At 55.9% G+C, this 21,203-nt stretch overlaps 2 protein-coding genes across 5 annotated transcripts in view; both read left to right on the top strand.

The window, feature by feature from the left end:
• The window catches only part of LOC126936564 (interferon-induced transmembrane protein 1), a 135,262-nt gene extending 119,897 nt beyond the window's left edge, over positions 1–15,365 (top strand). For all 4 annotated transcript variants that reach the window (XM_050759306.1, XM_050759304.1, XM_050759307.1 and 1 more), the window contains exons 2-3: positions 14,163–14,466; positions 15,016–15,365. In XM_050759306.1, the coding sequence (XP_050615263.1) occupies positions 14,281–14,466; positions 15,016–15,207 (378 nt within the window). In that variant the 5' untranslated portion in view covers positions 14,163–14,280 and the 3' untranslated portion in view covers positions 15,208–15,365. The remainder of the gene's footprint in view (positions 1–14,162; positions 14,467–15,015) is intronic.
• LOC126936561 (interferon-induced transmembrane protein 3-like) lies at positions 8,264–10,368 on the top strand. Its single transcript, XM_050759300.1, has 3 exons — positions 8,264–8,556; positions 9,230–9,484; positions 10,053–10,368. Exons 1-3 carry the CDS (start codon positions 8,446–8,448, stop codon positions 10,203–10,205), a joined length of 519 nt encoding a protein of 172 aa, XP_050615257.1. The 5' UTR covers positions 8,264–8,445; the 3' UTR covers positions 10,206–10,368.
• Positions 15,366–21,203: the final 5,838 nt, after the last annotated feature.

The raw sequence follows: 21,203 nt of genomic DNA, 5'->3' as shown, positions 1-21,203 counted from the left end.
AAGTGACGTAGAAGGCAAGAGGTGAGCCCTCTGTCACGCCCGCATGAGGGCCGCGTGAGGGCTCCTTGGTCAAGCGGTAACGCCAGTGTCTGGGAAGACACCCGTTACTTAGCAGACCGCGAAAGGGAGTCTCCTTTCCTTGGAGGAGTCGGGGAACACTGCTCCACCGGCTTCTTGTGGAAGGCTGGATATTATCCAGGCCTGTGTGTAGTCACCCGGAGGCCTAAACCCCTCCCTGTGGCGCTGTGCTTCAGCGGTCACACTCCTCGTCCACTTTCATGTTCCTCCCGTACTCCTGGTTCCTCCTCCAGGAAAACACCTTTTCTGTCCGTGCTGGGTAGAAGAATGTACTCTTGGCCGGGCGCGGTGGCTCACGCCTGTAATCCCAGCACTTTGGGAGGCCTGGGCGGGCGGATCACGAGGTCAGGAGATCGAGACTGAAGGGGTGGCCTGCCCCTCCACACCTGTGGGCGTTTCTCGTTAGGTGGAACGAGAGACCTGAGAAAAAAAATGAGACACAGAGACAAAGTATACAGAAAAAGTGGGCCCAGGGGATCGGCGCTCAGCACACCGAGGACCCATGCCGGCACCGGTCTCTGAGTTCCTTAGTATTTATTGTTAATTATCTTTACCATCTTAAAGATAAGGGAGTGGCAGGATAATAGGATCATTGTAGGGAGAAAGTCAGCAGTAAGACATATGAATAAAGTTCTCTGTGACATGAATAGGTTTAAAGGAAAATGCTGTGCCTTGATATGCATATGCAAACATCTCCATAAACCTTTTAATAGCATTGCTCCAGCAAGTCCCACCTTTTGACGTAAGGCGGTTTTCTCCTTTCTCAGTAAACAGAGCACACAATGGGGTTTTACACGGAGATGTTCCATGGCCCAGGAACGGGCAGGAGACAGATGCTTTTCTCTATCTCAACTGCCAACCACCGCCAAGAGGCCTTCTTTCCTCTATACTAGTCCTCCTCAGCACAGACCCTTCACGGGTGTCAGGCTGGGGGATGATCAGGTCTTTCCCTTCCCACGAGGCCATATTTCAGACTATCACATGGGGAGAAACCGTGGACAATGCCTAGCTTTCCTAGGCAGAGGTGCCTGTGACCTTCCGCAGTGTATGTGTCCCTGGGTACTTGAGATTAAGAGAATGGTGATGACTTTTAACCAGCAAGCTGCCTTCAGGCATTTGTTTAACAAAGCACATCCTGCACAGCCCAAAATCCATTAAACCTTGAGTCACCACAGCCCATGTCTCTTGCAAGGACAAGGTAGGGGGTAGGGTCACAGATTAACAGCATCTCAAATACAGAACAAAATGGAGTGTCTTATGTCTACTTCTTTCTATATAGACACAGTAACAGTCTGATCTTTCTTTTCCCCACAGAGACCATCCTGGCTAACACGGTGAAACCCTGTCTCTACTAAAAATGCAAAAAATTAGCCGGGAGTGGCGGCCGGTGCCTGTAGTCCCAGCTACTTGGGAGGTTGAGGCAGGAGAATGGTGGGAACCCGGGAGGCGGAGCTTGCAGTGAGCCGAGATCGCGCCATCGCACTCCAGCCTGGATGACAGAGCGAGACTCTGTCTCAAAAAAAAAAAGAATGTACTCTTGCTTTGCTTTTACTGATCCCCAAAGCTATGCTAGAAGGAAAAGGACCCATAGAAGGACGCCCTCACTGCATGCATACTACGTTGATAAGAAACACAGCAGTTAAGACTTTTATTCCCGGCCGGGCGCGGTGGCTCACGCCTGTAATCCCAGCACTTTGGGAGGCCGAGGGGGGCGGATCGCGAGGTCAGGAGATCGAGACCATCCTGGCTAACACGGTGAAACCCCGTCTCTACTAAAAATACAAAAAACTAGCCGGGCGCAGTAGCGGGCTCCTGTAGTCCCAGCTACTCGGGAGGCTGAGGCAGGAGAATGGCGTGAACCCGGGAGGCGGAGCTTGCAGTGAGTGGAGATCGCACCACTGCACTCCAGCCTGGGGGACAGAGCGAGATTCCATCTCAAAAAAAAAAAAAAAAAAAAGACTTTATTGTGCCATACATACTATAAATGCACAGAAAACCCTCCAAGGACTAGTGTGTACAACCAGACAACCTATTCAGTCTGACTCAGAGAATGGCGAGTCTCATGGGTGCTATGATCCTAAGCTTTTACCTGGGACCTGGTTTGAGACTCGCACCGGGTCAAGGGAAAGAAGTCTCTTAAACCAGACCAACGTCTGTCTCCCACAAGGGAGTCACATCTCTACATTTCGATGTTTGCTGGATAGCACCCATAGGCTCACCCTTCCCCGTAATCCACGGTTCCACGGAGTACTATAGTATCTGTCTGCACAGTTGGCTGCAGACATAGCTGGCAGCCCAGGTGTCTCCGGTATCTCCTCACCGGAGGACAAACAAGAGGAACCAGTGGCCTTGGGAGGCAAAAAAGCTATTGCTTCGAGAGAACTTTACCTTAACCCTTACCTCCCCCAAACCAGCGCTCCCAAGCTCAGGTGTCCGGCTCCTAAAAACACCTCTCATTAGGAGGCTGTGCATTGCCTGCTGAGGAAAAGCCTTCACAAACCCAGTAGGGGAATTAGTCTGTCTACGACAATATTCCAACAAGACGGTAAAGAAAACTTTGTGGCAAGGGAAAAATAAGCCGAGTAAAGATATAACCAGGTTGCCAGACCGCAACCCATTTTCTCGTTTTCCTTCTGTTTTTTTTTTTTGTTTTTTTTTTTTTTTTTTTTTTAGACGGAGTCTCGCTCTGTTGCCCAGGCTGGAGTGTAGTGGTGCGACCTTGGCTCACTGCAACCTCCGCCTCCCAGGTTGACACCATTCTCCTGCCTCAGCCTCCCAAGTAGCTGGGACTACAGGCGCTGGCTGCCACACCTGGCTAATTTTTTGCATTTTTAGTAGAGACGGGGTTTCACCGTGTTAGCCAGGATGGTCTCGAGCTCCTGACCTCGTGATCCGCCCGCCTCAGCCTCCCAAAGTGCTGGGATTACAGGCGTAAGCCACCGTGCCTGGCCTCGTTTTCCTTCTTTAAACCGCTCCTGGTATCAGCTAGAGGCACCAAACACCTAGCAAACGCCCTCTGGCTTCTGTCGGATCTGTAGGCCACAGGCCTATCGGTAGCTGCCCACCAACTGGGCAGGGGCCTGTGTACAAGGAACAATCAAACCATCTTTCTTCTTATTCCCACTGCAGCAAGGAGAAACTTTAAGGTATCCTGTCTATGATGAAACTAAAGAAAGGAACAAAAGAGATGTAAACATAAGACATAAAAATAGAAGACTGGAAAGATACAGATCGGGCCCCTGAAAGGATAATTCAATATTATGGGCCAAGGTAGGCCATGGAGGTACCGTCCTCCTACTGACATGCTTAACCGCATCATAAACTTGCGGGCAGTAGTTGAACTCATCACTAATGAGACAGCAAATACATGTCTGTGGACATGTATGTTGTTGTGGACAAATACATTGCGGTGCCAGCAAACCACAAAAATGAGAAACCCCATTTACCAAAGTAGGCTGCCTCCTGGAGAAAGGAGTGTGTGGAAAGTTAAACCTGACAAATTGCTGCCTAGATATTGATGATAATAAAAGGCCGTTATGGAAATAGCTGCAAGAATTAAATCAACGGCCCATGTTCTAGTTCACACTTAGAAAAAGCAGCCTCCAGATTCTCTCTTGAGATGCTAGTTTTCTTTTTTTTTTTTTTTTTTTTTGAGACGGAGTCTCGCTCTGTCGCCCAGGCTGGAGTGCAGTGGCGCGATCTCGGCTCACTGCAAGCTCCGCCTCCCGGGTTCACGCCATTCTCCTGCCTCAGCCTCCCGAGTAGCTGGGACTACAGGCGCCCGCCACCTCGCCCGGCTAGTTTTTTTTTTTGTATTTTTAGTAGAGACGGGGTTTCACCGTGGTCTCGATCTCCTGACCTTGTGATCCGCCCGCCTCGGCCTCTCAAAGCGCTGGGATTACAGGCGTGAGCCACCGCGCCCGGCCATGCTAGTTTTCATTTTACGGAAGGTTCAAGACTTTAGCAGGCATTGCTCTGGCCATACTAGGAAGTTGCCTAACATGTTTCTTACCTCTCCTTGTCAGCAGCATTCAAGCAACTGCAGAGGCAATAGTAGCGAGGCAAACTACCCCTCAGCTAATGCTTTGCATAAATATCAACCTTTGCCCAAAGAAGAAAACCTGTCTCTTCATTCAGAATTAAGTAATACTGAGGCCTTCCAGTAAACTTCTTTTATAAAAGGCCTCAAAGGAGGGCGGATCACGAGGTCAGGAGATCGAGACCATCCTGGCTAACATGGTGAAACCCCGTCTCTACTAAATATACAAAAAACTAGCCGGGCGCGGTGGCGGCGCCTGTGGTCCCAGCTATTCGGGAGGCTGAGGCAGGAGAATGGCGGGAACCCGGGAGGCGGAGCTTGCAGTGAGCGGAGATCGCGCCACTGCCCTCCAGCCTGGGGACAGAGTGAGACTCTGTCTCAAATAATAATAATAATAATAAAAGGCCTCAAAGAGGGGAAGGGAATGAGGCAGGAAATTAAATAAAAATAAAATGAAAAAGAAAGAGAAATAGGTTTTCCTGTATTAGGCTGACCTGTCCCAGAGGCAGCCACAGGCACAGGCCAGACCCCGGCAGAGTCTTGATAATATTATCTGCTGTGCTCTGGAGACTCTCCCAGCACTCCCTCAACACAGGGAGAAGAAAAAAACAGATTTTCCTTAGTTTTATGGAATGAGTTTATAGATTCCTGTTCTCTGTAACTAGTGACTTTAAGTATTCTGTTTTATCTAAGAAGTACAACAACGGTCACGTGAAGCCTGAGCAGGCCTGAACTCCAGCTGCCTGGGCACCACAGTGAGGGTTACAGGATAAGCCCGTGCCCAGACGAGCCTAGATACGGACATCTGGGTTGCCTGGCAGCGGTCACGTGCGATCCTGTCTTTGTCCTGCTGCTGTATCCCGGCTTTCACACCGCTGTAAGCTAGCCCTGCCCTTCTGTGAAGTGAGTATAAAAGTCAGATGCTGTCTTTGTTCTGGGCTCAGTCTTTGTACGTGAGTCTGCTGGGCCTGAGTGTACTTAATAGAAGATTCTCCTATTTTAACGTGAGGTCTCTCTCTCCTCCTCCTGAATCCCACAACAGTGCTGCTGCCTCTTCACCTGGGGAGGGTCCTGTTGAGGGTCCAGAGTGTGGTTCTGAGACTAAGCAGAGTGGTCAGTCCCTGCCGTGCCCCTTCCGGCCTCTGTGCAGCTCTTACGGACGGGCGCGTGCTCGTGTGCAGCTCCTGGGGCACCGTGGGTTGGCGGGATGCGGACCCTGAGACCTGCAGCACCTGGCGAGGACGGGAACCCCTCTCCTCCCCCTCGGGCACGCCCCTCACCGAGGCTTCCTGCCCTCCTCTGCCGCTCCCACCCCCTCTTCCCCCGCGAAGGGCCCCGATTTCTGTGTCCCCTGGGCCCCTCCCTGGGCAGGGGTTCAGCCTGAATCCAGGATGCTGTCTCTGAGGCTGGGAAACCCACCAGCAGGCCAGGGAGGGCCAGGGCACCCCCCCGCGCCAAGGTCGCAGCTGGGAGTGTGCCAGCCACACAGGACGATCCGTCCGCGGAGGCCTCCCTGCCCCGACTGGGACTGACCTCCTTCGGAAGAGGGGCCTGATGGCTCGGAGACGAAAAGATCCCAGGTGGAGAGTAGTCCCCTCCTAACGCAAGTGAGAGCAGCCCCCACAACATCTGCCAGCAGAGTCCCCAGATGTCTGGAAAGACGCTGTCCCCACAGGGAAAGAGGAGGAGGCCAACAGGGCTGCTCCCAGCTCCCACCGGCCCAGGAGCCCGCGGCAGAGCAGGCCACAGGTGACACCATCACCACTCAGGACCTGGTCCCTCCAGACGCCAGCGCGTCTTCCGCCCCGGCCCATCCTCTCAGTGAGGCCGGAGGCCCCAGGATCCTCACATCCCTCAGTCCTTCCCGAGCAGCTTGTGGCCGTGCACTCGGATCACGGGCCCTGAGGAAAGGGCATCCCAGACATCTCAGGCCACACTGGATACAGGGGACAGGCCAGGACCCTGACTCAGAAAACATCGTCCTGGCCACTGGCCCGCGAGGGACACGGGGAGCCAAGGGATCAGTGGGGCCCTGGCCCAGGGACCCGTCCCCCCAGGCATTTCCCATTCCCAAAATGTGTAGTTGGGAGAAATGGGGGTGGGCACAGCCCCTCGTGCCGTCAGTGGCCTGGCGGGCAGCAGCTATTGCATGGGAGAGAGGCAGGTGGAGTCTCTGAAACTGCTTCCCCTCTCGCCCCAGCTGGGAGAGTCAACCGAAAGCAACGTCTCATCTGGGAAGGGACAGAAGTAAGTGGCACCCTCGGAGCCTGGTGGGTGCAGGGCCCTGGTCCCCGGTCGTCCTCCCTTTCTTAGCAGTCTGGCCCCGCAGGACCCAGGGTCCCCGGCGGGTGGAGGGGATTGGTGCAGACCAACCCAGTGTAGCCCAGTGGCAGCTGACCGCCGGGTGGAGATCAAGTCGGCCTGGAGGCTGGGAGATGTGGACACTGATCTGGCAAATGCAATCTTTTCTATTCTGTTGCCAAAGATGGACAGGGAACACCACGAGAGCCTGCGGCAGAACCGTGTGCCACCAGCAGGGCCCTGTCAGACCCACTGAGTAAGAGCAGGTGGTGGACCAGCACCAATGCCTCCTCCCAGCATGGAATCAGAGCACGCGGATGGAACAGGCAGGCTGCCCTGACCGGGTCCCGCACCACTTTTTCCCAAGGCCTGTCCCTCCGTTCATGTCCAGGGCTGCAGTGAGAATCCCGGGGGACCAGAAGATGGAGGAGGCAGAACTCAGAGCCTGGGGCTCCATGCGTCAGCCGTGGGTGAGGGAGCAAGTAGGATCTCGACGGCACTGAACTCCACTCGGTGAGGGGAGCTTTAGACCATGGTGTCCCCATGGCAGAGCCAGACACAGAAGCCAGGCCATCCTGTGTTGCAGGGAGACAAGGCCCGAGATAGAAGGCGAGTGGAAGCCTGGACATGGCTCCTTAGAACAAACTCTGTCCGACAGAAAGAAGAGCACTTAGGCAGCTGGGCCTGAGGACTGACTCCTGCAAGTCGGCATTTAGTATGAGATGTTAATATTTTACTACGTGGTGGCCGGGCGCGGTGGCTCATGCCTGAAATCCCAGCACTTTGGGAGGTCGAGGCAGGCGGATCACAAGGTCAGGAGTTCGAGACCAGCCTGGCCAATATGGTGAAACTCCATCTCTACCAAAAATACAAAAATAAGCCGTGGTGGCGGGCGCCTGTAGTCCCAGTTACTCGGGAGGCTGAGGCAGGAGAATCACTTGAACACAGGAGGCGGAGGTTGCAGTGAGCCGAGATGTCACCACCTCACTCCAGCTTGGGCAACAGGAGTGAAACTCCATCTCAAAAATAAAAAAAAATTATACTATGTGGGTCGGGCGCGGTAGTTCACGCCTGTAATCCCAGCACTTTGGGAGGCCGAGGTGGGCGGATCATGAGGTCAGGAGCTCGAGACCATCCTGGCTAACACAATGAAACCCCTTCTCCACTAAAAATACAAAAAACTAGCCGGGCGAGGTGGCGGGCGCCTGTAGTCCCAGCTACTCGGGAGGCTGAGGCAGGAGAATGGCGTGAACCCGGGAGGCGGAGCTTGCAGTGAGCTGAGATCCGGCCACTGTACTCCAGCCTGGGTGACAGAGCAAGACTCCAACCCAATTAAAAAAAAAAAAAATTATACTATGTGAATACAATCACTGCTGCGTGGCCTGGAAAACATCCCGTAGCAAAGGTGTTCAACATCAAGACACACTGTGAGTTGTTGGTTATCACAGCCATTGTTAAAGTTAAATCTTATAAATTATCAATAAAATTTATCCTATAGAGCCAAAGTCATCATTACTCAAACACATCACTCTGCAATTACACGGCTGCACGCTACGGTCATGTGAGCTCCGGAGGTCACTGATGTGGACCTGACCACCCGCTGCGGTGAAAGGCTACAGCAGGGTGAGCAGCCGCCCATCTCTGCAAGTTCCACCTGCAGCGATGTCCTCTGGGGAGTCTGGCCTGGTGGGCAAAGGAAAATGGGCCCATGTGGCACATCAGGAATTAAACAGGTCGCGCTGCACACAGGCCTGCAGGCCACGCTCCTGCCCCTGTGACCCCTCCCCTGCCAGCCCTGCCCACACTGCCCCCTCTGACCAGCCAAGTGCACAGCATCAGCTCAGTTTGCCGCAGTAGCCTCTGCCAAGGAGGGTCCAGGAAGAAACCCAGAGGCCACACAAGGTGTTTCCACAGGGAGGACGTAACCTCAGGAGCTGCTCAGAGGCACAAACCGGTTCATGAGAAAAACAGGCGGCAACTGCAGGAAGCAGCTGGCACCCGTGTGAGGACCCAGGGAAGAGGCAGAGATGATCAGAACCTGGAGATCTGGAGGGCGCCCCAGGGACCAGACACCCAGAGCTCTGGGCAGCGTGGGTGCCGCTGGGCCGCGTGGAGCGGGTCTGGGAGCCTTCACCCAGGTAGTCCTCCAGGGTAAAGGGCCATGGCTCCTAACTCCACCATCCAGGCCTCTGCCACTGGCATCCCACAGCCCCCTCTTCCGTCAGTGCTCCCCAGAGTCCCCGTTCCTGGGCCTGGAGGGCTCCTTTGGGACAGGCAGCACTGGCCGCCAGGCCTCTGACCTGCACCAGGAGACACGGGGACTTTTAGCCCCCACACCCGCACGGAGCAGGACTGCAACCCCAGGAAAGGACAAGGCATTTCAGCAGATGAGGCCTGTGACAAGTGAGGCGAGGGCTTTGGGGGAACTGCTGTGGGACCTGGCGTGTGGAGGCACCAGCACAGGCCTGGCAGGAGCCCTGAACCAGAACAGTGAGGTCCTGCAGCTGCTGGCCTGCGGTGTGGAGACTCCCAACGTAGGGGAAGTCTCCAGGACCCCCACACCCCTAACAAGATGAGAAATGTGCTCACTTGGGCTCTAGAGAGGAAGCCCCTCAGCCCTCAGCCCCTCCTTCCTCCCCGTCCTAAAGTAATTTGATCCTCAGGAATTTGTTCCGCCCTCATCTGGCCCCGGCCAAGTCCCAATTTGACAAATGCCAGGAAAAGGAAATGGTTGAGAAATCGAAACTACTGGGGAAAGGGAGGGCCCACTGAGAACGATCCCACTAACCCGACCACCGCTGGCCTTCACAGGACACCATGAACCACACGGTCCAAACCTTCTTCTCTCCTGTGAACAGCGGCCAGCCTCCCAACTATGAGATGCTCAAGGAAGAGCACGATGTGGCTATGATGGGGGCGCCCCACAACCCTGCTCCCCCGACATCCACCGTGATCCATATCCGCAGCGAGACCTCCGTGCCTGACCATGTTGTCTGGTCCCTGTTCAACACCCTCTTCATGAACCCCTGCTGCCTGGGCTTCATAGCGTTTGCCTACTCCGTGAAGGTGCGTATGGCCCCAGGGAACGCTCAGAGGGTCCCGGTGAGCCTGGAGCTCCACCTGCCCAGAAGCTGCCTGGGGTGGGGACTCATGTGTCCCTGTGTGAGTTTGTGTGCACCTCTGTCCCGTGTGCGCCCACGTCAGTAGCTTTGTCTGTGTGATCTGTGTGTGTGTGTGGCTTGGGGAATCCGCCCAGTGCAGGTCTAGGAGGAGGCTCCAGGAGGCTGGCTGGCTCAGAGTTTGTCCCCAGCGATCCACTAGCCCAGAGCAATTCTCCCTACAGCCCAATACCAGAAATTACACCCTCACCTTCCAGACTGGCACCCAGGCTCTCCCAGAAAGTGAGAAGGGAACTCACAGGCGACTTCACCCCGTGGTGGGGAGAACAGCCTGTGCTGGGGCCCAGGCAGAAGGAGGATGAGCCCCGAGGCCCCTGGGGAGTCTGAGCCTGAGTGAGGAAGGGGAGAGGGTGGTCCCTGATCTCAGAGTGGGGAGGAGCCGGGGGGAGTGGGAGCCACAGCACATGGCTCTCAGCTGAGGGATCCTGGTCCCCTCACCATCTCTTCTCCTCCAGTCTAGGGACAGGAAGATGGTTGGCGACCTGACTGGGGCCCAGGCCTATGCTTCCACCGCCAAGTGCCTGAACATCTGGGCCCTGATTTTGGGCATCCTCATGACCATTCTGCTCATTGTCGTCCCAGTATTGATCTTCCAAGCCCATCAATAGGTCAGGAGACATCATTCAGGCCAGGAGCTCTGCCCATAACCTGTGTCCCACGTGCTCCACCTTCCATTCCTCGCCCTGCCCCCAGAGCCGAGTCCTGTATCAGCCCTTTATCCTCACACACTTTTCTACAACTGCATTCAATAAAGTGTACATGTTTCTGGTGCCGCTGCGACTTCACCTGGGGAGGGGTCCTGCTCTGGGTCCTGAGCGTGGATCTGAGACCTAGCAGTGTGGTCAGCCCCTGCACTGCGCCTTCTGGCCTGGGCAGCTCTTGGGGACCGGGCAAGTGCTCAGGCCTTCTGGTTTCCGGCCTCCTGCTGTGGGCAGCAGCTGGATCCAGGACCCTGGGAGGAGTTCCTGTGTCCTGGAAGTCTCAGCTCCGACTCAAGGTGGGCTCTTTTCGGCAACGTCAGGGCTGAGTCGGGGACACCCTGGGCCCAAGGATGCTCTCTTGGCCTGTCAGCAGTCCAGGCTGTAGGCTGAGGACAGAGGGAAGGGCTTGAGCCCCCAGCAGCGCTAGGAAAGGGCAAGGTGGCACCGGCTCCCCAGCTGCTCCCAGGCCCTGCTCTGTGGTGCTGGGGACCTGGCTTTACTTCCTCGGGGTGGAGGGAGCACCGAGCTGTCTGGAGCAGCCAGTCCTGCACATGTGGGCGGCTCAGGCCCTGTGGGAGCGAGGGGGCTTTGTGCCCAGGGCAGCAGCTGAAGGAGCCCCGGGCCTCGTAGCCCCTCCTGGGTGACCCAGGTGCTGCTTCGTGGCAACTGCCGCCTCCAGTCCGGCGGGCATCGTCCCTGATCCCCCGCGGTGGGGGCAGCACAGGAGCAGAGGAGCTGCCCTCATGGAAGTTCCCTCCACCCGGGTCTGACCCCTGGACAGACTCCCCCGCCCCGACCTGGTTACAGCTCCCTTCCCCGGTTCGGTCTCCGGTGTGGGCGTCTGGGGTGCCCCGTGGGCAGCCGCGGTGGGAGCTGGGGTGGCCACGCGCGCCCGCCCCGCCGTCCGCCCCCGACTCCAGGTGTGGATCTACTCCCCCTCCCCACCCGCACCCGCCCCAGACCCGGAGCCGCGCTCTCGGCCCAGGGGTCCAGGCGCCCTCTCCCCTCGGGGGTCTCCCGGACGTGAGTTCCAAAGGCGGCGAACTCCGAAGTGGGCCCGGGCGGGAGGCGCGCGGCCCCGCCGGGCGGGGAGGGAGAAGCGGCGGAGGCGGGAGCTCAGCGGCGCCCCTGGCGGCGGCCGGCGCAGGTGCAGGTCCCGGAGGAGGCTCCGCCCGCAGCCCGGACCCCGGGGGGTGCGCGGGGCGCGGACCCCGAGACCCGCAGCGCCTGACGAGCACGGGCGTCCCTCTCCTCCCCCTCGGGCACGTCCCCGGCCGAGCCTTCCGGCCCCGCTCTGGGGCTCCCACCTCCCCTTCACCCGCGGGGGGTCCGATTTCCGCGTCTCCGGGGCCCCTCCCTGGGCAGGGGCTCCAGCCTGAATCCAGGAGTGACCTGTGGGAGGACTTGGTGGTCCGGGAATCACCCCGGGAGCCCGGTCCTGTGACCCCATAATGGGTTCTCTTTGCGCTCCGGGACAGAGCCCGTTGGTCGCATCGAGGCAGGGGACTTGCAATAAGGAAGGTGGAATTCGCGCAGAGCCGGCTGCAGGGGAGACCCGAGTTTTGTTATTACTCAAATCCGTCTCCCCCAAAACGTGAGGATCCGCGTTTTGAAGGATGATTTGGTGGGGAGGCGGCCAGTGAGTCAGGAGTGCTGACCGGGCCGGTTGGAGATGAAGCCTTGGGGGGTCGAAGCTGTCTTCCCAACCCTAACCCAGTTCCTGGGTAGGGGCCACAGGACCAGGGGAGCCAGATTGTGGGTCTGGGTGGTGGCGGCTGATCCATTGAGTGCACAGGTCTGTAAAGTATCTCAGACTCTGATCCTAGGTTCTACAGTCGTGCTGTGAGCCTCGGGAGCAACTTGGGGGCTGGCGGGGTCAGAATCTTCCATCCTCCAGCTGCGTGACTCCTAAACCATCATTTCTAATCCTGCGGCTAATGTGTTAGTCCTGCAAAGGCAAACTAGTCCCCAGGCAAGAAGGGGGCTTGGTCAGCCTTCATCGATAAACGCTTCTCCCCAGATTAGTTTAGGCGAAGCCCAGGGATGAGCAAGGACAGCTTGGAGGTTAGGAGCCAGACGGAGTCGGTTAGGTCAGACCTCCTTCACTGTCGTCATACTCTCAATGATGACTTTGGAAAGGGTGGTTTCATTTCCATGCCTGCCCCTCAGAATCCTGCCTCCCTCTTGTGCCCTGCAGTGTCTTCCTCCCTAAACCACAAAACACCTTCCACAGGAAATTGAAGCTGCACCCCACTCTGCAGTCACGTGTGGCCTTTGATAGGAGGTCACAAAGCCTTGCAGGGAGTTTGTTTAGGCAGCCCTGGATATCTCAGAGCAGGCTCCATCCACATCCACCCCTGGCTTGCCGGTCTAAGTGGCCTGGGATGTGGTTGGGGCTGGCAGTGGCCTGTTGGGGATTGGGTGGAGGGTGGCGGGGTTGGTGTGCGAAATGGGGAGGCCCAGCAGTGACTCCAAGCAAGGGCGATGGCGAGTTCTTTTTTTTTTTTTTTTGGCTGCAATGGGTAGGGAGGGGCTGATGGTTTTGGAGCTCAGCTTTTGAGATGGAAGTCTGCTAATGCTCCCGTCTGAATAAAGGCCAAATAAAGCCCTTTCCTTCCACAACTTGGTGTCTGAGGGTTTTGTCTGTGACTCGTCCTGCTACAATTTCTAACATTACCAGTAATTTTAAAGCTAGCTTATTAAAGATTTTACTTATGTCACATGAATGTGAAAAGCATTTAGGCTTTTTATTTAATTTATGAGTACTCTATAAGTTTAAGCTAAATTTGGTAACTTGTGGCCAAAAACATGTAACGAAACATGTGTATGCACACATAAACACACATACACACTCAAGCAAAAGTATGGCTTTTACTTCAGAACTCCAGCCATGAGATAGTCATACAAATTCATTGGTTTACACAAACAATAAAAAGAAATGGTTGGATGCAAACAGTGATTTTATCTCTGTAGAAAAGTAACAGCAGACTTAAAGCAGGCAGAAAAGAAAGCAGAAAGAGAACTTAAGAACTTTATGTAATTTGCAATTGTAATTCATGATCCTTGTGCCTGAGGGCTCCCTCCTGCTACTCAGTTGACAATTCTATGTCCCTGTGAAGGGGCCCCCAGACCTGACAACCCCAGACTTGGTTTTGTCAACCCTCCAGGTCTCTCCTGCATGGTTGCGACCCAACGCCTAGCACCCACCCAACCAAAGCCATGGGAAATGCTGGGACCCAGGAGGTAGGGGTGGCTCAAGTGTGTCCTGTGCTCCAAAGCTCCCCCGACAGGCCCTGGAATCCTCACTGTGTCTCAACACAGCCCCCTCTTCAGTCAGTGCTCCCCAGAGTCCCCGTTCCTGGGCCTGGAGGGCTGCTTTGGGGCAGGAAACTTTGGCCACCAGGCCTCTGACCTGGGAGGTTTAGCCCCCAAACCCGCACAGAGCAGGACTGCAGCCCCAGGAAAAGAGCAAGGATTTCAGGAGACGAGGCCTGTGACAAATGAGGTGAGGGTTTTGGGGGGATTGTCCTGGCGCCTGGAGTGTGAAGGCCCCAGTGGGGGCCTGGCAGGGGCCCTGAACTGGGACAGTGAGGTCCTGCACCTGCTGACCTGGGGTGGAGAGAATCCAAGCCTGGGTAAAATCCTCAGGGTCCCCTAAACGCAAGACTTAGGAAGTCACTAATCCTGACGAGTTTCTGATGAGGAAGCTCCTCCCTTTTAACCTTCAGCCTTTTCTCCCACCCTGCTATAAAGTAATTTGATCCTCAAGAATTTATTCCACACCTCATTGGTCCCCGGCTAATTCACCAATTTATAAACAACAGGAAATAGAAACTTAAGAGAAATACACACTTCTGAGAAACTGAAACAACAGGGGAAAGCAGGGCTCACTGCATCCGGACACCACTGCTCTGCTTCCCTCCACGCTGAAAACCACACTTCTCGAACCTTCACTCAACACTTCTTTCCCCAAAGCCAGAAAATGCACAAGGAGGAGCACGAAGTGTCTGTGCTGGGGGCACCCCATAGCACCATCCTCCCAAGGTCCACCATGATCAACATCCAAAGCGAGACCTCCGTGCCCGACCATATCGTCTGGTCCCTGTTCAACACCATCTTCTTGAACTGGTGCTGCCTGGGCTTCATAGCATTTGCCTACTCCGTGAAGGTGCGTGTGGCCCCGGGGGATGCTCAGAGGGTGTCAGTGAGCCTGGGGCTCCACCTGCCCAGATGCTGCCTGGGGTGGGGACTTATGTGTCCCTGAGTGTGAGTTTGTGTGCACCTCTGTCCCGTGTGTGCCCATGTCAGTAGCTTTGTCTGTGTGATCTGTGTGTGTGTGGCTTGGGGAATCTGCCCAGTGCAGGTCTAGGAGGAGGCTCCAGGACCTCCTCCTAGAGCAGGCTGGCTGGCTCAGAGTTTGTCCCTAGCGATCCACTAGCCCACAGCAATTCTCCCTACCTGGATGCCGTTCAGACTGGCACCAAGGCTCTCCCAGAAAGTGAGAAGGGAACTCACAGGTGACTTCACCCCATGGTGGGGAGAACAGCCTGTGCTGGGGTCAAGCCAGAGGGAGGATGAGCCCTGAGGCACCTGGAGAGTCAGCCTGGGTGAGGAAGGGGAGGAGGTGGTCCCTGATCTCAGGGCAGGAAAGAGCCAGGGGGAAGCTGGAGCCATAGCACATGGCTCTCAGAGCCCTCAGCTGTGTCCTGTCCCCCAGTCTAGGGACAGGAAGATGGTTGGCGACGTGACCGGGGCCCAGGCCTATGCCTCCACTGCCAAGTGCCTGAACATCTCGGCCCTGATTGTGGGCATCCTCATGACCATCGGATTCATCCTGTTACTGGTGTATGGCTCTGTGGCAATCTACCATGTTATGTCACAGATCGTACAGGAAAAACAGCGTTACTAGTAGCTGCCCATAGCCCGCGACCCTTGTACTCCACTTTGCAATGCTGGCCCTCACGCTGGGGCTGTTGTCCCTGTCCCCTTGGTCCTGCCCCTAGATACAGCATTTTATCCCCACACACCTGTCCACAATGACATTCAATAAAGTGCACATGCTTGTGATGATGCTGTGACTTCACCTGGCATGGGGGCCCTGCTGCAGGGTCCCAGCCTAGTCCTGAAACAGCCCAGTGTTAGCCCCTGCACAGTCGCATCCCTCCTCTGTGAAGCTCTCACGTCAAGCAGGGATGTGCTCAGAATTTGCTGGTTTCGGCCTCCTGCCATGGGCAGCAGCTGGACCAGGACTGTGGGGTGGGTGTTTCTCTGACACCAAGGTAAGGACACACTGTGTCCAGAATACCTTTGGGCCAGGACAACCGTGCCTGCCTCTGAGCTGGCTGGAGCAGCTCCTCTTGCAGATGTGTGCGGCTTAGGCCCTGCGGGAGGGGCAGGGGCTTGGTGTGCGGCTTAGGCCCTGCGGGAGGGGCAGGGTAGCAGCTGAAGGAGCCTCAGGGCTGCAGCCCCTCCTGGGTGATCCAGGTGTGCTGGGTCCTGGCACCTGCCTCCTCCAGTCCAGCCGGGGTCTTCCCTGCTCCCCTGGGGTGGGGGCAGCCAGTGGCCCGAGGGTGGCGCGAAGCCCCCCCCCCCCCACTGTGGGCTGACTGCGGAAGCCAGTCAGACCCAGTGACTTCTCCACCAAGTCGGACGGAAACTCTGAAGTCTGAACCCAAAACTGGCTGGGCCTCCTGGGTAGAGGAGTTCCTGGGGCCAAAGCAGGGCCTCACTGTGGCGGCGGGGGTCCCACAGGTGCCTTGCCCCTTGGGGGATTCTGGCTCTCAGCCTGCCAGCAGTGGGACCGCGATGACAAGCCCCGCCTGCCTTTTGCCTCAGCCGGCGGTACTGCAGGGCTCTCCCGGGACCTAGCTGGGGACCGACCGCCCTAACTGTCCCCCACTTCCCCCGCCGCTCACCTGCGGCGCCCTAACTGTGGGGGTCCTCGGGAGGGGGGCCATGGACGCGCATCAGGGCGCGCCCTCTCGCCGAGGGTTCCACTTTTGCCAGCGTGACCAGGGAGCGAGGCCGGCTCGGAGGTCCTGGGCATTGAGGGGAGGGCCCGGCGCCGCCGGGTCAGGGAAAGGCACTCGCTCGCTCCGAGGCAGGGAGGCCGGCGGGAGCAGCAGCCGGGCCCGGGGGGCGGCGCAGCCAGGTGCCCAGGCCCAGGTGCGGGGTGCGCCGGTGCGGGGACTTCCCCCAGGCGGGCAGTGCTCGCGAGGGCCCCGGAGGGCAGCTTCGACCAGGAGCCCCGCGGGAGCTGGGGAAGAGGGTCCTGCCGGGGGAGACCCCTCTGGTGCACCCGCAAGGGCCCCGGGATCCCGCGGTCTTGAGATGTGACGGGAAGTCTGAGGCATCACGAAGGCGGAGACGCAGCGCGCGTCGTGGGTCCTGGGTGCCGAACGCCAGCTCGCCACGGCCCGGCAGCGCGGCCAGATCCCGGTCCCCACGGGCGTCGGGTGTGCGCCGACCGCGGGGAGGTGAGAGGCCCGAGCCGAGAAGTTTCCCAAACAGCACTCGCGGGAGAGCGGACTCGGGTCCCCGTGGACGGCATCGCCCGCCAGGCCCCGGCGGCCTTGGGCCTCCCCTCCTCTGCAGGGGAGACTCGGGCCGCCGGCTCTGGAGAAGGGCAAGACCAGGCACGGCGCAGGTGCTCTCGGTCGGGAGAAGGCGGCCACACGGGGCGCGTCCACAGCGGGAGAAACCCTCCTGGGAGGGACGGGGCGGACGCCGAGCCCAGGCGGCAGGCGCCGGAGGACACACCTGCCCCACACGGGATGTCGTGGGACCGGCCAGGCTGACCCCGGCGTGGACAGGTTTGCCTCCCAGAGGGCGGAGATTGAGAGGGGAAGCGACCGGCGGACTCTGGGTGCGGCGGGGCGGTGTGTGCGGCGAGCATCCATTTGCAATCGCTGGAGGGGCCTTCAGTAAAGAAGGGGTTTGGGAGGCAGAGGCTGCAGTGAGCGGAGATCGCGCCACCGCACCCTACCCTAGCCTGGGCCGCAGAGCACTCTGCGGGGGGGGGGGGGAAGGGTTTAATAGACCCTTTCTGTCCCCTTGAGCTGAGTCGCCCCTCCGGGGTGGGACCACAGGAGCTGTCAGGTCCAGGGGGAGCCATGGGTGTCAGGCATGCAAAAAAAGGAGGGGGGGAATCTCAAAAGGCCAATCTTAAGCTCTAAATTACGACGATGAAAAGAGTCGAACTCTGTGAAATAGTTGAAGAGATTTATTCTGAGCTAAATATGGCTAGTGATGCTGCCCTCAGGAAATCCTGAAAACATAGGCCCAAGGTGGTCGGGGCCCAGCTTGGTTTTATACATTTTAGGGAGACATGAGGCATCAATCAAATACATTTAAGAAATACATTGAAAAAAAATAAATACATTGGTTTGGTCCAGAAAGGCAGGACAACACAAAGCTGGGGGGGGGGTGTGGGGGGGCGGCGGCAGCGCTCCAGCCTGCAGGTGAATTTAATCCTCTCGTTGATGATTGAGTCACTGAGTTTGTCTAAAGACCTGGGATTGGTAGAAAGGGGGTGTACAGGTTAAAATAAAGATTGTGGAGACCGAAGTTCTTTTGAAGTCTTATAGTGGCTGTCCTTAGGAGACAATAGATGACAAATGTTCCCTATTCAGATCTTTAAAAGGTGCTCAACTGTTAATCTCCTCAGGACTGGGAGGGTCTGGAAGAAAAAGATTTAGCTAATATTCTTTTTTTTTTTTTTGAGACAGAGTCTCGCTCTGTCGCCCAGGCTGGAGTGCAGTGGCCGGATCTCAGCTCACTGCAAGCTCCGCCTCCAGGGTTCACGCCATTCTCCTGCCTCAGCCTCCCGAGTAGCTGGGACTGCAGGCGCCCGCCACCTCACCCGGCTAGTTTTCTGTATTTTTTAGTAGAGACGGGGTTTCACCGTGTTAGCCAGGATGGTCTCGATCTCCTGACCTCGTGATCCACCCGTCTCGGCCTCCCAAAGTGCTGGGATGACAGGCTTGAGCCACGGCGCCCGGCCAATAGAGATTCTTTACAGATGCAAATTTCCCCCCACAAAGAACGGCTTTACAGGGCCATTTCAAAATATGGCAAAGAAACATGTTTCGGGGTAAAATGTTTTTTATTTTCTTCCTCGTATCGTAACGTTATGCCAGGGTCAGGTTGGAAAGTAAGTCATGATATACATGGTAAAATAAAACCCATCTGATGAGAATTTATGGTTTGTAGGGCATGGCTTCCCAAGCCCCTTAGATAGGAATTTGGGCAAGATAAAAAAATCAGAGTTTAGTCCCCAATCATGACGAGCCGCTGAGTTTTGGACAAGGCCTATTGTCATTGAAACAATAGCCTATATGTCTCTCAAAGTCAGTTTGGCCCCAAAAACCAGGAATAATTAAGGGAAAGTCAAGATGGGGGGTGGGTTAGCTCAGTTCACAGTCTCAATAATTCTTCTCACTGATACTGTTACAGTAGGTAGCTCCTGCGGCTTCAGCAGGACAGGAAAGCGCTTCCCACCCCCAACCAGGAATGTCAGGCGACCCCTCAGGTGATGGTCAGATGGTTGTTACACCGTTTCTCTAAAATAATAATTGGTAGTGACCAGTGCCAAGGAAAGGCAGTCTCCCAGTAGATAGAAAAAACCCGAAACGTGGTCAGCAGCTTCCCAGTAAGACCTCAGGAGGAGTTGGGTGAGTGGCTCCAGCATGCGCATGAGGAGGTCAAATGGCTGGTTTAACTGGCGAATGACCTCCCACGAGCTTTCAGCTGGTAGGGGAAGAAGGCCCCAAGTGAGCACGCGCAGAGCTCCAGCAAACACCCTGCACGCAGCCACTCCCAAGTGCTGGCAGACCACCGTGTTTGCAGATAATCTGCAGATAGCCCGTGCCAAGAGACGAATGCGGAGAAGGGGCGGAAGATGCAGAAGCCACCACATAAAACCCACGTCGAAGATCCAGCTGCTTACTTCATGTCATAAGTTGCCCACTTTGCCCTCTTCCCAGTGCGGTTCCTTCCTTCCACTCCTGCTGCTCGCCTTGGTCTCTCCTTCTGCCTTATGCCCCTCAGTCGAATTCTTTCTTCTGAGGGGGCAAGAACTGAGGTTGCTGCAGAGCCACATGGATTTGCCACCACTAACATTTTCATGCCCTGTGACTCAGATACATTCCGCTGCTAACAACATAATTTTTCACAAGGTGGTTTTACATTTTCAAAACTGGACAGATGGGATTTACCCCTATTAACGTAAGTTTTACCTAAAAATCTAAAAGACGATGAGCTATCATCTAATCTCAGATGGGGGCATAGATGAGAAAGTGGCAGAAGGTGAGCATTGTGGATGCTGGTAATGGGTACGGAGGGGTTATTGATTTTAGTCTGCATTTATTATTTTTCCCAAAACACAGGTACACAAACACCCAAAAATAGATGAGCTCCAAAGAAGGTGCTATGGTTTACACTTTGTGTTCCCACCCAAATCTCGTCTTCACTTATAATCCTCGTTATGCTCATAACCCCCATATGTCACCCGAGAGACAAGGTGGAGGGAGCTGGGTCATGGGGTGCTTCCCCATACTGTTCTCCTCAGAGTGAGTTTTCTAGAGATCTGATGGTTTTAAGAGCGTTGGGTAGTTCATCCTTCATTCATTCTCCTTCCAGCCGCATTGTGGAAAAGGTGCCTGTTTCCCCTTCAACTTCTGCCGTGATGGTAAGTTTCCTGACACCTCCCCAGCCATGTGAGTCAATTAAATCTCTTTAATGTATGAACTACCCAGTCTCAAGCAGTTCTTTATACTAGTGTGAAAACAAACGAATATGAAGGTTAAACTCCCATCCTAGGCAGATGTACTCTGCCAGAGTCAGGGCTGCTAGAGAGTACCTTGGGGCAGACACATGGCCGGCTATCTGGCCTGATCATCTGGAATCTGCATCCAGGTCGCCAGACCCCTCAGCCTGCAGAAGCGTCGACACTTCCTATGAAGAGCTCGCCGTCGCCCTTGCTAGGAGTCACAGCTGGGCCTCCCCAAATCGAACACCATCCCCGCCACCCTCCACCCAATCCCCAACAGGCCACTGCCAGGCCCAACCACATCCCAGGCCACTTAGACCAAACTGTGGCCGGGTCCCGGCAAGCCAGGGGTGGATGTGGATGGAGCCTGCTCTGAGACATCGAGGGCTGCCTAAACAAACTCCCTGCAAGGCTTTGTGATCTCCTATCAAAGGCCACATGTGACTGAGGAGTGGGGTGTGAAGGGTGGCCTGCCCCTCCACACCTGTGGGCATTTCTCATTAGGTGGAACGAGAGACCTGAGAAAAGAAATGAGACACAGAGACAAAGTATACAGAAAAAGTGGGCCCAGGGGACCGGCGCTCAGCATACCGAGGACCCATGCCGGCACCGGTCTCTGAGTTCCCTTAGTATTTATTGTTAATTACCTTTACCATCTTAAAGAAAAGGAAGTGGCAGGATAATAGGATCATTGTAGGGAGAAAGTCAGCAGTAAGACATATGAATAAAGTTCTCTGTGACATGAATAAGTTTAAAGGGAAATGCTGTGCCTTGATATGCATATGCAAACATCTCCATAAACCTTTTAGGATCATTGCTCCAGCAAGTCCCACCTTTCGCCCTAAGGCGGTTTTCTCCTTTCTCAGTAAACAGAGCACACAATGGGGTTTTACACGGAGATGTTCCATGGCCCAGGAACGGGCAGGAGACAGATGCTTTTCTCTATCTCAACTGCCAACCACCGCCAAGAGGCCTTCTTTCCTCTATACTAGTCCTCCTCAGCACAGACCCTTCACGGGTGTCAGGCTGGGGGACGATCGGGTCTTTCCCTTCCCACGAGGCCATATTTCAGACTATCACATGGGGAGAAACCTTGGACAATGCCTAGCTTTCCTAGGCAGAGGTGCCTGTGACCT

Source organism: Macaca thibetana, chromosome 14, assembly GCF_024542745.1.
Source record: "Macaca thibetana thibetana isolate TM-01 chromosome 14, ASM2454274v1, whole genome shotgun sequence".
Lineage (NCBI taxonomy): Eukaryota > Metazoa > Chordata > Mammalia > Primates > Cercopithecidae > Macaca > Macaca thibetana.
This window is presented reverse-complemented; position numbering and strand designations above follow the sequence as displayed.

Bases quoted from the DNA above. Each gene is read 5' to 3' on its own strand.
- LOC126936561 (XM_050759300.1), top strand. From the start codon at position 8,446: ATGATCAGAACCTGGAGATCTGGAGGGCGCCCCAGGGACCAGACACCC. The intron at 8,557-9,229 runs GTAGTCCTCCAG...TGGCCTTCACAG, and splicing joins GTCTGGGAGCCTTCACCCAG to GACACCATGAACCACACGGT. The intron at 9,485-10,052 runs GTGCGTATGGCC...CTTCTCCTCCAG, and splicing joins CGTTTGCCTACTCCGTGAAG to TCTAGGGACAGGAAGATGGT.